Source organism: Semicossyphus pulcher, unplaced genomic scaffold (genome assembly GCF_022749685.1).
Source record: "Semicossyphus pulcher isolate SPU_LCO1_2020_fin unplaced genomic scaffold, fSemPul1.0.p SCAF_10, whole genome shotgun sequence".
Lineage (NCBI taxonomy): Eukaryota > Metazoa > Chordata > Actinopteri > Labriformes > Labridae > Semicossyphus > Semicossyphus pulcher.
This window is the reverse complement of record NW_027211604.1, coordinates 19,713,844-19,732,288: the sequence shown is the minus strand read 5'-3', so window position 1 is coordinate 19,732,288 and position 18,445 is coordinate 19,713,844. Positions and strand designations below refer to the sequence as shown.

Here is an 18,445-nt window from a genome sequence, read left to right as displayed (position 1 = left end):
TACAGCTGTTTGGATAACAAAACTCCAGCTCCATTTTGACAACATATCTACATGAGGAGGCCACTCATTGGTTGAACATTGTTTTACTGACCGGTAAACCGATCTTTACGTTGTTATCATTTGGATCAGAGGGTTAAAAGGGAGAAACATTGGAAGCTGAAATGTTTCTGCTACATGCTACAGTGGATGTTCAATGTACAATAGATATATAGAAATAGAAAAATATTACTTAGGGTTTTCCTCAGTGTGCAGTGGCGACAAGAAACAAATGGCGAAACAAAAGGGCTATGGTAATTAACTGAAATTAACAGGGGCCACAAAACTCCCACTGAGACACCATTCTGTGTCTCAGTGGGAGACCCAACTCACAGACGGTTCAGGTTAATGGCACTGTTTTACAATTGGTGGTTAAACAAAGGCTTCAAGGAACCACAGTGGCTCCTCCAGGAGGGGAAACTTCACAGCCTTGATTAGCACCTCGCTGATAGAGGAATAAATGGGGAATACACTCTGAATCACATAATGTCCTGCTCTGAAACAACACTACAAGTACAACAATAAATAAATAGAGAATTACACCATTATTTACAGTTTGGACAAACAAAGAATTTGAGCCACAATTCTGTTTCCACACTGCTTTACACTAATGATGAAGTGTTACTTAACTTACTTAACTTTGTATTTCTGTGAAGAAACTGATAATGGTATGAATCATGAGCAGATTAAGCTATAGCCTATTACACTTTGCTGTCACAGAGGGATACATACATTTCTGATAACACAACTTTTTTGCTCTTACTATATCCAGGAAAACTTCAAATAATCATGATAATAAGTTCTAAAGGCGACAACTGACGTTTTATTTTGAAACTGAACAACAAAAGGTTGGCCTTGGTTTACCTTGACAACTGTATTTGACAACTATTGGCTACATGCAAATGTGTTTAACATGTGCAAAATTGAAGCTCTAAGCCTGTTTTACTGTGTTACTGATGAAGAAAAACATTAATTGTATTAATTAATAATTAATAATTAATTATTATTTTATTACAGTGAGGTATTTTATTTTAATATAAATGTGGGGAAAAATCATTTTGGGACCCTATTCTCTTATATTAAGTGTTTGTATCTCGAGTTGTGAACTAAGGTTACCTCGGTTAACTAAGACAACAGCAGCCCCAAAAGAAAACAGCGGGTGGCCGGTGGGTGGGTGAGATTGTTTTGTGGCTGACACAAAACCTCTGCATTCAAAATGCGTACTCTAAAGTCGCTCACTCGTGGCTGCCTTTAACTCTGACCAACTTCCTGCGCCACGTGCGTCCTGCAAACCTCACACAACATGAATGACTATGAAGCCGCAACAGGTTTTCTCGGGGAATGGGGACGTTTCCAGCAGGAGGTGTTCTTCCTCCTCTGTCTGAGCATCATTCCCAACGGCTTCCCCGCTCTGTCCGTCGTCTTCCTCGCGGACACGCCACCGCACCGCTGCCTCATTCCGGCGCACGTGAATCTCACCGCCGCGTGGAGGAACAGCAGCATCCCGCTCGAGGTGGACAGCCAGAGCGGCGCGCTCGTGCCCAGCAAGTGCGCCAGATACAAACTCGAAGATGTGGCGAATTTCTCGGACAGAGGCTTGCTACCTGGCGTTGATGTTAACCTGGCTAATGTGTCGACAGAAGGCTGCATGGACGGATGGGAGTACGACAAGAGCGTGTATACTTCTACTATTATAACTGAGGTGTGTTTTACTGCGCTGTTATTACGTTTAGAGGAGGCTGCAGGTGCTTTAATGATGAGGGCCAATGAATTAAGAATGCTGGTGTTACAGAAATAATGGGATTCATAGTAAAATGAGATTATTTAACATAGGCTAGTTGAGGTATAATTTGACTGAGGTGGGTAACTTTTATTGCTCTCTGATAACCTTTAACTACAAAAACTACATCTCATCTTTATTTAGACTCAAGAAGATTCAGACATATAATTCTACGATATAGGCATATAAAGTTGGATATTTGTAGATATCACTCACTGTAAGCTTTGCAAGTGTCAGCAAAGGTGTTTCAAATAATGTGTTACCATAAGGTAAATGTTTGGTGAGGTTGCCAAGCTTGATGCTTGGTTGCAGGAACTGAAAATATGATTGCCCTTTTACTCATCTTGTATTTTGAGTGATCAATATGTGTAGTTTTATGTCAACCTATGAATTAAAATGTGAAAGAAAAAGATATTTAAAAGCTTTATCGGTTAATCTGTCCCCCCTCATTTCTTGGCAGACAAAATACCAGCTGTTGACGTGTTTTTAGATCCCTCAAAAATAATTCCTTTAAGTCACTGTCGATTCACAATGCTTCATCTAAAACTTATAACTAATAGAACTTATGATTATAAAATAATACATGAGTTTCACCGTTTGTTGTCCCTTTTTTATGAATTCATACAAAAGTAGTTTTCACTGAAAGCAACCAAAGGTTAATAATTGGTTGCAACCTGGCAAATGTTATTGTGGAGATTACAAAGAAGACGCTTTAATTACACAACAGCAGTGAATTAGGTCTTAAACGATACCACAGAATTAAATCAACATATATTAGAAGGCAGTGTCAAGGGAAGACTTTTGTGTACTTGATGTATAGCCTAACATTACTGCAAGTGACTGTGTTTTTCCAGTGGGACCTGGTGTGTGATGACAGGTGGAAGTACCCGCTGACTTCTTCCATCTACTTCTGTGGAGTTCTCACTGGATCACTTGTTTCAGGACAGCTCTCTGACAGGTTGTGGACAAATGATGCGATTTAGTATTTTTCAAAATGTACATACTGTGTGTCTACGTAGGGTACTACTTTAGTTGACGGCCAAAACACAAGTCACAGTGTTGGTAGGTTGGCTAATGTGTGCCTAAAAAAGAATGTCACAATGTCCTCTTCCTCAATCTCAACGTGGCATTAAGTGTCATGCGCTATAAACATATTGACCTTTGAATTATTTAATTGTCCTCCAATATATTGTTATTCATTGTGTAACGCATTATAAAACGTTCTCAGATTACCGGGACTACACCTTTGTGTTTGTTGTCATGCCATGTTGTTGGAAGCGTACCTCTCAAGAACTGTCTGTTTACAGGTCTTGAGAGGATCCTGGATATATGACACAGTTAAAAAAAAATGCTTTTAGTGAGACATCACTAAGACACCACTGGTTCTGCTGCATTGAGTTTGATACTCTTGAGTCTATGCGATAGAAGTTTAATGCTAAGTCTTCAAATTGTTCTTTTTAAGCTTCGGCAAAAATCATAAAAAAATATATGTAAATGCTTAATATTTGATTTCTGTCTCCTTTAGAGCAGAAGATCTAAAAAGAAAAAGTTCTGATGCAGAAATGCTAAAGTGTTACCTTATGTTAAATTTATAGCTAATATGGCTAATGTCCCATTAAACAATCACCTACTTTCACCTTTAACAGATATCATCCTATTCCTATTTGGATATTTTCCTCGGCGAAGATGCTCCGGGTGGGAAGCTCAAATGCTGTCATAATGTCGAACTGCTCTGCTCCAAGTAGCAAGACATTTAAATGCCGGAATCTGACAAATTGCTTTCATTTCACTGCCACCAGATTAATCAGCAGTCAATGAGACAATGGATAGTGAAAATATGGAGGGATATTTGGTCACATTTAAAAGGTACAACAAATTGATCACTGATTAGCCACCATTGGACCAAGGCTAGCATTAGCCATTCCTAGCTAACATCCCTCTTTAATAGTAAAACACGATGGTACAGTTGGCTAGGAATAGATTGTTTACAAATGGTAGGCTGGCTGTATTTTGTCGTTAGCATTAAATCAATTCCTAGCTCACATTACCTTATGATAGTGTTAAATGACACAAAATTAAAGCTAGCTAGCTAACGGAAATTTTAGCAAGGAATTTACTGCAGGCTAATTTTTTCTGTTGTCCAACAGTAGCTATTGGGTTAACACATATGTTGTTTACCTAGAAAAATGGCCCGATGTCCCTCTTTATTCATAATCTTTTCAGTTGCTGTGAAGTTATAAAATAACAATTTGTCAAACAATTTTCTTAGGTTCATTTAACTTGCAAACTGGAAAATAGCAGCATTATAAAAGCATTTGTGCATCCCACCCTTAGCATGATGTCTGTGGACGACTGATGAATGTGTGTCCAATATTTGTCTCCTTTCAGTTCTGGTTATGTTTATGCTTACTCCTCATCAATATATCTGGCTCTTTAGCTGCTAGATGTTTTAACTTTCTTTACCAGCGCTTTGTGTTGGGCATGTAGTGGGTTTATCAGAGCTAGCTTAATTTTTAAACACTAAATTAAGAGCATTGAACGTGAGACTGGACAGTAAATGTAAGGTAAAGTTGCTTCCCATCTATTCAGCATGCTTACTTGGTCATTTACCTGTGTTTTGTATCATTTCAGGTATGGGAGAAAAATAGTGTTATTTGTTACCATAGCTCTCCAGACAATGGCCACATTCCTCCAGGTCTTCTCACAAACCTGGGTGATGTTCTGCGCCATCCATTTCATTGTTGGATTGGGAGCAATCTCCAATTATGTTTCTGCATTTGTGCTAGGTACTTTTGTTCTCCTTTACTCATTGATTCTCAGACGTATTAAGTCTCTAAATCGTTCACGATCATCCTCCATATTCACACAGTGGCCCTTTTTCTCTGACATCACAGTGAGGTAAACAACATAATTGATTAGCCATTAGCCTCTGTTTGTCAAAGGCTAGCGTTAGCATTAAAACTCCTTGAAGTGGCTGAATGCCAATGTTAGCTGTTATCTAACAGTAGCTCATGAGTTAAAAAGTATATTGTTTTATTTAAAATAAAGCCCCATGTCCCTCCAGATTTTCACTATCCATTGTTTTTCCAGTTGTTGATGAATCAGGAAGGCATGGAATTATATGATTGATTCTTTACGTTTATAGCATTTTAAACTTGACTAATTAGCAGTATTTGAGTTTCAAACCCAGTGTGATGTGAGGAAAATGTGCACTGTGTGATCATGAATACAAATAGTAGTTCTTTCATTTTGCTTTAAACCCACCCCCCCTTTCTTTTGCTCAGGAACAGAGATATTAGGCCCACGTGTTCGGACAATCTTCTCGACGGCAGGTGTGAGCCTTTTCTTTTGTTTTGGCTACATGCTGCTGCCCCTGTTGGCCTTCTTAATCAGAGACTGGAGGATGCTTCTGCTCTCTCTCGTCCTGCCTGGCTTCTTCTGTATTCCTCTCTGGTGGTAGGTGGGTGTGTGTTCGTCTGTGTGGTTGTTTTTACGTAGTTAAATGCAACACTTTTCCCCCCAGGAATTCTTAGGCAAATCGAGTGCCTGGTAAAAATGTTTGTAAAATTTGTAATTATCGAGAACCTTTGTGTGCTGATCTTTGCTATCTCTTGTCAGGTATTTCTTATCCATTTTCCTTAGTGACATAGGATAGATTGTTTTGCACTATTTTAGAGCCTTAAACAATAGTTTTACTTTTCTGGAGGCACCTGAGGGAATCAAAATAAGGAAAAGACAAAGCCTTAATAATACCTTTGCTGGACAGTGTTGTTCTCTGTCTCACTCTCTGTCCTCTCTGTTGTGTGACGACACAGGTTCATCCCAGAGTCTCCTCGGTGGCTGCTGTCTCAGGGAAGAGTAAGTGAGGCTGAAGCCGTAATAAGAAATGCTGCAAAGAGGAATAAAGTCGCGGCACCGTCAGTCATCTTTAGTCCTCCGCAGGTGAGAGGACTTTTCTTTTAACATATTTTCTTCAAGCCAAATGTTTCTTGTAAATGTGACATCAGCTTGAAAGCTACTTGCCTTTTGTTAAAACCTTCTGGACGACGATTTGTGGCTCTCCAGCTCGTACAGCTTTCCTTTCCTTTGAAAACTTCATAGATGAACAGAAATCAGTCAGCAGCTGACAGCCAACCCAAACCCATTACCTGTCAGTATACATGCACAGGAAAAGCTTTAAATATGGAAAACTGTTCACATACAATGAGTTTTATGAAGTCACAGAAAGAGAAAATAAAATATGACATGATTCTATCATCCATTTAAAGAACAGACCTAAATGTAGTGGGACTTCCAATCAATGAACCTCTGTGACCCTATAACCCTTATACCTCAGTCATAAACCAGTCCATATGTTTTCTGACTGACAAAGGTCTTCTTGTAGAGCGTTCTCCTGGCATGTTTACTAACCAGAGAAGCCCCTTTTACGGTTCACGGCTCAGTGTGATGTAATCATTAACTATCCTGCACACGAGTGCACACTTACGGTATCTTAATGGTAGTATCAATATGTTGGATAAATCTTTTTCTTTTATGGTTGTAAGGAGCTATTCAGCATTGAATATCTAGGAACTGAAGTTTCCCAGAAAAAAAATATGAAAATCTGCTTTGGACATATTCAGGTTTTTGAGTAAGTTACTGCTCAAAATAAAGAGCTGTACTTTTTATGAAGAAAATATAAATGATGGAGGAACTGCTCTTAATTTAATATCCTCTTTGCATTTTATCTGTCATTCAGCTGTCCTCTCTGACACATGACCTTTGACCTCTTTTCGAAAGATAAAAAGTCTTGTACTTTTCTCCTGGGAAACAACCAACAGCCCCCTTAAGGGTCGAAAGGGTTATTTGTTAACATCACTTTGAATGATGAGGATAATCTCCCCACCCCAAGAGAAAAGAAAAACAGGACAGAACACACACAAGCTAATCTTAAGTCCCTGATATCAAGAGCCACGTCCGTACTTATACTAGGAGTAAAGAGGCATAAAACAATATTAATAATAAAAGACTGTGTATATCTGTCATTCAGCTGTCCTCTCTGACACATGACCTTTGACCTCTTTTCAAAAGATAAAAAGTCTGACACTTTTCTCCTCGGAAACAACCAACAGCCCCCTCAAGGGTCAAAAGGGTTATTCGTTAACATCACTTTGAATGATGAATGAATCATTACTCAGCTGTAAATTAATGCCACACAATTCAGTCAACAAACCACCTTTTTAAAAAAAAAATATATTCATTGTTTTTCGCATATAGAAAAATACAGACTACACAAACAACACAACCAAGAATCTCCCCACTAGAGATAGACCGATATGGTTTTTTTCAGGGCTGATACCGATATTTGAAGCCGATATTCATTTGCAGTGAAAATATTGGCGTCAAAATTTTGAATAATACAAACTCCAACACTTAACTTTGTTTAAATGCCTTTAAGCATATGCATCAGAGCCAAAATAACCCAGTTTTAAATTGATCTCTCATCGGCTGTCGGATAAAAAAAAATTCAAAAAAATTCAAAAAAAGCCCGATGCCGATATGCGTCAAAATGCCGCATATCGGCACCGATATTCGCCCGGCCGCCCGGCCGCCCGGCCGATAATCGATCTATCCCTACTCCCCACCCCAAAAGAAAAGAAAAACAGGACAGAACACACACAAATCAAAAACAGCACACTTTAAGTCCCTGATATCAGGAGCCACGTCTATACGTAAACTAGGAGTAAAGAAGCATTAAAAAAAAAAAAGCTAATAATAATAATAAAAGACAGTGTATAAAATGAAGGCCGGATGTACGCAGCAGAAGGTAACTTTTTAGTTTTGCAAGCAAAAAATAAGGTCTGACAGCAAAGCTTTCCACTCTGTACACAAACATACATTTGAGGGAAAAACCTGCATTCGAATCATTTTTTATGGCAAGGAGAACAAAGTTGTGATTGAAAATGTACTCATGCAAATGAAAATGGTAAGAAATCCAAAAGTTTTGCTTTAAGTTCGACTGAATCTGGTGGGCAGAACCTGCAATAAAGATGTGGGACATGTCTCTGTAGGTGTGACACGTCCTCTCGTCCTCTTCACATTATCTTTTTCCATTGACTTTAAAATTCCCTTTCTTGTATACCAATAGTGTATGTTGCCAAGGTGTCTGCTAGAGACTGACACCTAGAGGCGTAGGTCCTGCAGACTTTGGATTAAAATTACAAATTGGATTTGTGAACTAAATGTTTTACTTGCATAAATGCCTTCATATCACAAGTTTCTTTTACTTGCAGGAAAACATTTTTTGTTTGCCGTGTGAAAGGTTTGCTCTTAAACCTATTCTGTTTGATCGCAAAATAAAGACCTCTTTATGACACTAGATTTTTGAGGCTGATTCAGATACCAATATTTGAGAGTTTTGAGAGAATCCCTTTGATTTTGACACTTACAAAAGGTTGGATGTTTTACAGTAGAGGAATTAACCAGAGTACTCAGTGCTGTGTGGCAGACATCTCTTTATCTGCAATGAACAGCTGATGCCTGTCTAGCTGTAATCCTAATGAATGTATTTTTCACTCCGTTTGTGCCCCTTCAGTATCACAATGCACACTGAACTTTTGCCTCCACTAATCCTGATCCGGGCGTTTTGACCCTATACGTGTGAACACGTGCACATGCATGTGTTCACCCAGCAAGTGGCCGTACATTCACAAGCTTTTCAATAATCAAATTATTTCCAGACTGATGGCTCCACTTGTTCAGTGTTTGTTGTTCCTCGTGCTCTTTCCACCCCACAGATAGAACTACAATCTGAGCAGAGGAGGGCCCACAACATCTGTGACCTGTTCCGCTCTCGGAACATCCGCTGGCTTTCTGTCACGCTGTGGCTGGTCTGGTGAGTCCCCGCTGTCCCAACCTGACCTCAACATTCAGTACAGCGACCCTGCACACCTAAGCACACATGCAGACGTATACAGTGCACACGCTGTTACACGTACGGTACATTAGCACACACAGTATCAGACTGTTCCTCCATCACCTTCGACCACATGCCAACCCGTTTCTCTAACGACAAATAATGACCTGTCAGGTGCTGTGAAGCAAGGAAGATCAAAATCAGGTTTTATGTAACTGCACAGTTTGCCTGTGTTTTTTCTGGGCAAACTTCCTGGCTGTGTAAGTCCTTCAGCTGTGGAAAAAAATCACTTTAACCCATCAGTTAAAGAAATCCAACCATATTGGATGGGATTTTATGTTTAATGTTGAACCTCTTCACATTCAGTTTTGCAAATAGCAAAAGCTGCCCGATTCTACCAGAAACTGTCATGAGAATAAATAATGGAGAAAAACTTTGCACAACTGTTTCATAGAACGGGTCGTAGGAGAGGAAATAATCTGTCAAAATGGAAGTAAACTCCTGCACACTGTCCAACTTGCAGAAAAAAACATTTATTTGCTTGCAATGTTTCAGTGCTCGACCTTCATCAGGCAAAAAGTTAAGTAGGGAGTGGCTGCATGTTTGTATAAAGGTATAGTTCTTTAATTAATCATTAGTCACCCTCTTAAAGAAAATGTCCTGTGCATCAGTATCTAGTGCATTAAGCACTTATTGTGGATTGTTTCTTTAACATTATGTTTGCTCATGTTATTTTTACTTAGTCAGGAGGCTGATGTTGGTGATATGTTAATTATTTTAACTATTGTGTCCATACATGCTGATTGGCTGCAAATAAACAGCCACTCCCTACTTAAGCTGGCCAACCCCTGTTCACAAACTGTCTGCCTGACAAAGGTCAAGAACCGAAACTTTGCAAGCAAATAAATTGCTTAAAGTAATAATCTTGAAGATTTTCATTTAAATAAATGTCTGTTAAGTCACTATCTATTGCTGAATGAGGTAACACAATGGTGATAGAGCCGATGGCCCACTGATGAAAGCCTACGCATTTGTAGTGTTACAGACTGGGTGTCTGTGGTGACTTTCGCGGACAAAATCCCAAGCGGCGCCCAGTTAGTGACGCGTTTTCCATCAGCCAGCAGTGATTGGTCTGCCAGAGAGGGTAGGCGGAGCTAAGTGACTGCTTTTCCCGTCTCTGCAAGTGTAAACAATAATCTACTATGGCTGAACAAACAAAGAAAAGATGGATGACTACAGATACAACTTCAAAAATAAGTGAAAATCCAAAGAAAAAGAAACAAATTTGATGCTCAGATGAAGGTCTAGATACCTGGGAAGAGTGCTCCCGCAATTACCGTTTATCACCATAGGTGCCGCCAAAGAACTAAACTGAAATCTTCGAGATTAAAACTTCCAGGTCTAAAAGGTAAAGCCAATGTGGACAACCTGCATTCTTTCTAATGACCAGCTGGGGGTAACTCGATGATGCAAAACAAAGTCAGATTGTAGAAGTCAGTCAAAATTACCATATTTCTCTATTCACTTATCACCCCAGTAAACATTTCCTAACAAGTTTATGGTCTCCACCACAAGTCTTCTTCACAACAGGATGATCATTTGTAAGTTGGGGTCTCAATCAGAGTAAAATAGACGATAAAGCAGGGTATGTTTAGGTTGAGGCTACCTTTTTTCAAGTCATGCCACAAAGACCTCTCCATCAGGATTGAGGTGTAGAAATGGCTCCACCCTCTCATCCAAATATGGTCATTTTGGGCTCCTTTAAAACAAAATAGCAACAGTAAAAATTTCAGACTCAAAATGGTAGTTTACAAACCAATGAGTGATGTCACAATGGCTATATCCAATTCTCTTATACAGTCTTCCCCGTCTTTTCCTATACAATGATTGATTCACAGCAATTTTGCTAACACATATGCATTCATTTATTTCTGAATACACTATAATGTCATGACATACAACTACACAGGATCGTTAACATCTTACAGTTTATAATGCTTGACTGTTGTCCCCTCAGGAACACAGTGACCATCGGCTACTTCGCTCTGTCCCTGAACACGGCGAACCTTCACGGTAACGCCTACTTCAACTGCTTCCTGTCGGCCCTGGTAGAGATCCCCGCCTACACTTTGTCGTGGGTAATGTTTCGTTGGTGTTCAAGGCGACTGAGTCTTTCCTCAACCCTCTTCTCGGGAGGAGTGTTCCTGCTCCTCATACAGCTCGTACCAGCAAGTATGACATTAATTTTCTCATTTCAGTCCACCAAGTAAAATCTAATTTAAAAACTCACATACAGCCACTGACAATTCAATGCTTTATTCCCTCTAGATCTGGTTGTTCTTGCCATAGCACTGGAGATGATGGGGAAGTTTGCAGTGACTACGGCGTTTGCCGTTGTGTACGCATACACAGCAGAACTCTACCCGACCGTTCTGAGGAATACAGCTTTGGGCACCTGCTCCATGGCCTCCAGAGTAGGCAGCATCATTGCCCCATACTTCATTTATTTAAGTAAGGATGCTCTTTCCCTCTGCCTGATGTACAGTTAGTTCATCATGTGCTGTCATTTATCTTATTGACCTGTCTGTGAAACACTGGGGGATAAGTGTAAGCTTCTTCTCCTCACTCGCTGCATTATCAGCTCTGTTATATTTATTTTCACTTTATGTACACTTGCATTTCCTTTTCTCTGTCTGAATCTTCCTTTCTGGTCTTAACATTTTCCTGGATTTATCCTCAATGGGCCTCATGCAAAAGCCACTCGCACAAACATATTTGTTATGAGTGGAAGTCGTAGCACTCATAATTCTTGTGTTTTTGGAGGTTTCTCTTGAGTACAAAAGAAACTCTGAAGTGGTCCAGAGTGCTCCATCTCCACAGGGACAAAAACACTTGTTTGATATTATAATTGTAGGACATCTGAATGAGTTGAGGGTTTAACTATGATACAGAATTAAATATAAATCTGGTTGGCAATTAATGGATTTCTTATAGATTTTATTTTCCAGAAACTGACCCAGTCTTCATGGTTCATCAGATGTAGGAGGATTAATATAATAATATGCATTTAACTTTATTTTTGCATTTAACTTTACGCTGGAAATTATATTTAATTCTGGCATTCATATTTAAGTCACCATAGAGCCACTACTGAGCATTTAACCTTTATCTCTTATTTATTGTATACATAATGCAAATATTGACATTTTTCTTACTTGTATTTTATGCAATTTATCTCTCTCTATGCTTTCTCTGCGTCAGAGCAACTGTAACGCGTGTACACGTAAATTCCCAAAATCCCCCCGAGGGATTAATAAAGTATTTCTGATTCTGATTCTGAAAAGAGACTTTTCTAGTTAAAGGTCTAATCTCAAAGATCACCCTCTGGCAATAAACGGTAATTGTGGGAGCACACACTATCCAGACGTCCACGGTTGGCTCCGGTTGTAACTCTTGATTTTCCTCACTGACGGTCGCTTTCCTTTTTAGACTGTTTGCTTCATCTGAGCGTCGAGTTTGTTTCTTTTTCTTTGGATTGTCACTTATTTTTGAAGTTGTATCTGTAGTCATCCATCTTTTCTTTGTTTGCCATAGAAGATTACTGTTCACTTGCAACACTTGCAGCCGCTTAGCTCCGCCTACCCTCTCTGGCAGACCAACCACTGCTGGGTGATGGAAAACATGTCACTAACTGGGCGCCGTTTGCGACACCCAGTCCATAAAAATACTATATACTACAAATGCAAAGGCTTTCATCAGTTGGCCATAGACTCATCACCATTGTGTTACCTCATTCGCAATAGATAGTGACTTAACAGATATTTATTTTAGTGAAAATCTTTGAGATTCTATCTTTAAGTTTCCCTTGTTCCATTGTACTACAGTTTCTTTGGTTGAGAGGGGCTATTAGTAATTATTGGATTGCCAAATAAAAAGGCCTGGTTAACCTCAGTAAATAGGCCAAGAATAGAATAATATGATACAGTGTTCAGAAAAGCCATTGGTCTCCGGACTAAAGCTGTTAGAAACAAGAGGCTAACAAGCGGGTGCTTCTTATTAGCCCAAACAACAAGAACAAAACTCACCAGCAAAACATAAAAGGCTAGCTTGATTAGCACTCAGAGGGGATAGACCAGCCGGCTGAAAGTCCAGCAGCTTTCAGTCAGAATTTATATGTTTCTTTAAGGATTTAGTGGATTGGATTTAAATTACTGATGCAACCACGTCGGACCATTCTCTAAGTGCTCCACAGTACCTTTGTATCCAGGCTGGTTTTTCACTGCCCTCTCCTTTGATGTCTTTCCACAGGAAGCTATTCTGTTTCACTGCCTTACATCCTCATGGGAAGTCTTACGGCTCTGGTTGGGTTGCTGAGTCTCCTGCTGCCGGAGACCTGTGGAATGCCTCTGCCTGACACCATCACTCACATGCAACCCTTCCCCGGGTAAGACTGCACCTCCCTGACAGGGAGTTTTCTAGAGAGCAGCATTATTGTACATTTGAATAAGTCAGTTTAAATTTTTGTACTGGACCAATACGTTTCATATACCATTTCCCTAAAAAGAACAGGTGTGCTCATTTAACTTCTGCTTTTCCATTGTGCCTGTATACACACAGATCACACAGAACAAATATTGTGATGCTCAGATTAAAGTCATATTCATGACAGTCTTAATACTTAAATAATAAATTAAAACTAAAATTAATAAATGTACCTTCGAGATGCGCGAGAGGGCGCTCAGCAGCAAGATCTTGGTGATGGTCTCTGGCAGGAGTTTTTGGCCAGTGCAGGGCATGAGCAGGAATCTTCCTGAGGTGAAGCGGCGTTTGCAGTGAGCGTGTCCTCGTCTTCCAGCATCCCAAAAACATAATGCCGAGAGGGGTATAATTCTTCCAGGAGATGAGGGAAACAAATGCTGACCTCTTCCCCGCCCTATCAACAACCCCATATGACTGAAAATGCAGATATTTAACTTCCAACTGTATTTATTTGAGGATTTAACAAACCTGAACTTCCCCATTAATTAGTGATTATTGTTATTGGGGGGTTATTGTGCTAATTTCAAGCTTCATATTTCACTTTGAGATACCTGTGGAGTGGCTTAGCATGAATTACAGTTTTTAAAAAAACTCATACAGCCTCTGCCTGAAACGACTCTAAGAAACTTTAAGCCCCTACAAGCCCACTTTCTTCTGATTGGCCAGCTCTCTGAAGCCTGCTGAGGCTGCACTTTGTGACGTCACAAAGTGCAGCGTGTAGAAAAAACTGTCTGAAACCTGCCGTTCACAGCAGCCTGCAGACTGAGCTGAGAAGCCTGGGGATTACTCAGACATACTTTCACCTACAGATTTGAGACTTCATCCACGTTTAGTCTGGATATGCAACGATGTAACATTATATATACGTCTTAAAATGTGAAACAGCATAATACCCCCTCTTTAAGAGGTGCTTGTAGACTTTTTTTTTTACTATTAAAATTTTTTACAGGTCAGTTTATCATCAAAGTGATTGTTGGACTGACATTTAAGGTTAAATAGTGATATACTGTTGCTTTACAAGAGTGGTATCAATCTTCTCACCTAACTTGAAACCAGGAAGCAAAAACATATTTCCTAAAACTATGAACTGTTCCTTTCAGAACAGATCAAGACATTTATGTAGGCTCAACCATACACACGCCTTTGTTCAGTTAATTGTAACTTTGTAACTTCTCGGTCAAAGGTCAATTTTGGTTATTTGCGTGCAGACAATAGACGTAAACAGGAGATAACTATTTGCCCGTGGCAATTTGGCACATGTGTAAAGATTCCCCAAAGCTGCTGTAATTCTAGTTTAAGCAACTATGCACAAGGTGTTGGCAAAGGATGAGCATGGGTTTATTAATATAAGAGGTAGGAGCATCTAACACACTCTTCTAGGCCCAGCAGGTGGTGCTTTAGCTGCACGCTTAGTTCAGGCAAGTTTCAGACCTAGAGAACACTGTTCTTCTTCTGTTTGCCTTCACGGCTTTCAGCCAAAAACCCATGCTTTACTTCTCAAAGACGTGCAGTTTCTAATTCTGAATAATGTCCCTAACGGCCCCTCATACTGGAGAGCACTGTTCTTCTTCTGTGACTTTTAACTGTGTTTTTTTTTGTCTAGATGTTGTCAGAAGAAACCTCATTCAATCACACACGTGGAGGAAAAGGAAAACTCGGCTGAGATAAAGTCTCTGGTTGTCACATGAAACCCTGATATCCTGTTTGAGACAATTAAAAGGACAGAAATCGTATCTTTCCATGCTGTCACTAGATTTGTGAAATGATCTGATCAAGAACTTAACATTTATTCAAGCAATATAACAGTGCCTTAAATATCTTTACAAAATTGGACTTGTTCTCTCTGCGTCAGTACTGTGAACAGTTCAAATGTAAACAAAGAGTTGCATTTTCTGGGAGAGAGCCAGTATCATATTACACCTGAACCTTTGGCTTCCCATTTAATGTGCTTAAATATTTTAGAGGTTATGCATGCACAAAATTCAAACATAATTGAATTTACTCAAAAATGGTCAAATGTTCAAGTATTTCTAGCCTTATAAAATGTGCTTTTTAAAAAAAGGGAATACATGATATATAATTAGTTATAACTAATTCATGTAAGTGTGTAAAGTTTTAGACATTCAGAGTTTCAAAAAGCACCCGAGGTTGTGAGTGTTGTTTTCTTGTGATGAACGGCAACCTTATGCTGTTGGAGAGAAACAAAACATAATTTGGTACAGTGTCTAAAAGAAGAAAAATAAAAAGAGCTGCAATGTTTGTAATATTTTTTCACTGCTACCAATTTCATTCTTATTGACGTGATCAGGTGCTGAGGCCACCATTGACAAACACTCAAAATAAATGAAGATGAGAATAATCTGTGATATTTTTGCCTGAAGAACCAAAATGACTTTAATCTGTGTGGGGATAAACCTCAGGCACACTGAAAACAACATATTGTACTGTGATCGTTTTCCAGAGCGACAGGTGGTTTACGTACAATGACTGGGTAGTTTGTTCAGCTGTGGTGACTGTAGTTCCTGAAGCAACTGAAACAACTATACTAACACAAATGCCTCTATGGAGACTGAAGCACAAAGTAAACACACTCAAATATCTAATTGCATTACTCTCAGTTAGCATTATGGTTGTTACATTTGTTTTAAGGGTTATGACTTGAGTTACTGCTTTAGTTTTAAAATAATTCACCTCAAATCTCAAATCTTCTGACTGTAGGAAGTATTTAAAACTTAAAATCCAGAATTGACCTGTGTTTAGATGTGGGACAATATTATTTATTGTGAACCACCACAGTGATAGAACCAGTGCTCCAAATGGTTTGTAATAGAGCCCTGTTTTCTTAATCTTTCTCCCGCAAAGATTTTGACCATTCCCGCCTGCACAATAGCGTTCCATTCATTTTGTGTCTTCTCCCGTCCCGCAGGGTATAAACATTATTTTATTGTTTAGTAAAGAGAGGCGCAATGCGTATACTCTTACCCATATGCCTGCTTCACCTCAGGGATATTCCTGCTAAAGCCACGCACGGAACAAAAACAGCCAGAGACCCACACCAAGTTCTCCATCATGTGCGCTCCAGAAACCGACACACACTCACACACACGCGCAACTGAGAGGTACATTTTTTCTAAACCTCAAATGTACCCCAGCAAGCAAAAGACATACTTTAAACGTCTGTGCTCGATATAGCCCTGATTTTAGTTAGTTATTGCTCGCACAGCTTGCAAGATGCATGATATGCAATCATGTAAGCAAAGTCAACGGTGATTACAAGGTTTTTAGTTTCATTTCTTTGACAATGGTTTATGTATAGCCACGATTTAGCTCTGAATTAGACAGGCCACGTGAAGCCTGGTTTTAGACCATCAGGCGAAATAGCACAAAGCTTTGGTGTCTAATATCCAATGAGCACTAACCGACTCAGATGATATTTTGGTTGTCATAACGTTAGCAAGCATGCTAAGGTTAGCCAACTAGCTCTAACACTGGCATTGTGCTTCGTAACCAAGTGGCAGATTACTCATTTACCAGCCAGATCAGCCCCAGGAGTCTGCGTGAGTTAGCTGATGTTATCCACTTGATGGTATTTTGCTACGTTGCCTAACTGGCAAATCGTCTGCGAGAGCAAACAAGCTAATGTTTGCTTGTTATAATATTGAAGATTTTCATTTAAATAAATGTTAAGTCTCTATCTATCGCCAAATCAGGTAACACAATGGTGATTGAGCTTATGGCCCACTGATGAAAGCCTTTGCCAATGGCAGAATTACAGACTGGGTGTCTGTTGCAACCAATGACTCTATATATACATGGACGACGCATCTCCATCTGCTCCCATTGTACAAAAGTGATGCCAAAATAGCCCTTGTGATAAGCGCTGCCATCTTGCAATGGTAACATCATGTGGAGCCAGAGTCTGTGCAGTAGAGATCGGCGGGCGCCGCCGCCGTAGCCACTTCCGCTTACCAAATCGCCCAGTTAACTCACCGAAAAAACTGCAGGGATCCCGTTCGCCGACGTGTTTAACATCAAAACAGCTTCTTTGTGTTGGTCTGAGGTTAACGTTCACAGGTATGAAAATTTCAATGACTGTAGTGATTGTTTTAGTTACGCTTCCTCTCGCCGATCATCCTCCACTCTGCTAATCCGGAACGAATCGGCTGCAGGAGCCAAATTTGTCAACAGAGCTGTCAATCATCATTTCGACAGCATCAAATAACTAATTAAAAACAAAGTTTTATAGTTTGACTCATGTCCCACCTGTTAACATGGAGGAGGTGGGCTTTATGACCTATACTGCAGCCAGTCAGCAGGGGGCGCTCGAAATGTTTTGGCTTCACTTTTAGGGAGCTGTCGTGTGTCCGTCTATATATACAGTCAGTCGGTGTGTCCAAAACCGCATACTATCCTACTAATCATGCAAACTGTGATGTAAAATTGAGTATGTCATGCGTTCCCATCTCCTAGTATGCAATTTTGTGTATGTGAGAAATGCCCGGATGTATACTAGATCGGCCCGGATATTTGAGTACGAGACGGGAGCTCAATGGTTGTACTCAACCGCCCCAAAATGCATTGCGGCTATTCAGCTTCTACTATGGCGGAGATGGACCGGAGATAAGACCGGACATGCGTAAACGATTAAGTCACGTGATACGGAGAAGACGGCTCTGAGTATGATGCCACCGGCATCCTAATAGTCAGGTTAGTAGGCAGTATGCAGTACAGACTGTTTGAGTATGTAGTAGGCAGTACATTAGTATGCGGTTTCGGACACAGCCCATTCGCAGAAAAAAATCCCAAGCGGCGCCCAGTTAGTGAGGTGTTTTCCATCAGCCAGCAGTGGTTGGTCTGCCAAAGAGGGTAGGCGGAGCTAACGCAACAAACACACTTACAGTCTTTGCAAGTGTTGCAAGCAAGCAGTAATCTATAGTTGGACAAATAAAGAAAAGATCAACAACAGACACTTAAAACTTCAAAAATAAGTGAAAAGCCAAAGAAAACGAATTAGATACTCAGATGAAGACAAACAGTCTAAAACAGATAGCGAATCTCAGCGAGGAAAATTAAGACTTACTTAAGACTTAAGGACTTACATCCTTCGCCAACAGGGGTCAAATTTTATTTTGAAACTGAAAAACTAAAAGTTGGCCTTGGTTTACTATCAATATATTGGCTACATGCACATGTGT

At 39.8% G+C, this 18,445-nt stretch overlaps 1 protein-coding gene across 2 annotated transcripts; it reads left to right on the top strand.

Moving 5' to 3' along the window:
* Window positions 1-1,339: 1,339 nt before the first annotated feature.
* On the top strand, window positions 1,340-15,540 carry LOC138598135 (organic cation/carnitine transporter 2-like). 2 transcript variants are annotated; one of them, XM_069669848.1, is made up of 11 exons: window positions 1,340-1,738; window positions 2,671-2,774; window positions 4,448-4,602; window positions 5,101-5,272; window positions 5,632-5,758; window positions 7,737-7,748; window positions 8,593-8,690; window positions 10,729-10,943; window positions 11,040-11,222; window positions 13,020-13,155; window positions 14,854-15,540. In XM_069669848.1, exons 1-11 carry the CDS (start codon window positions 1,340-1,342, stop codon window positions 14,936-14,938), a joined length of 1,686 nt encoding a protein of 561 aa, XP_069525949.1. In that variant the 3' UTR covers window positions 14,939-15,540. The 2 variants fall into 2 exon arrangements, with proteins under 2 accessions (XP_069525949.1, XP_069525940.1); XM_069669839.1 differs by lacking the exon at window positions 7,737-7,748.
* The last annotated feature ends 2,905 nt before the right edge of the window (window positions 15,541-18,445 follow it).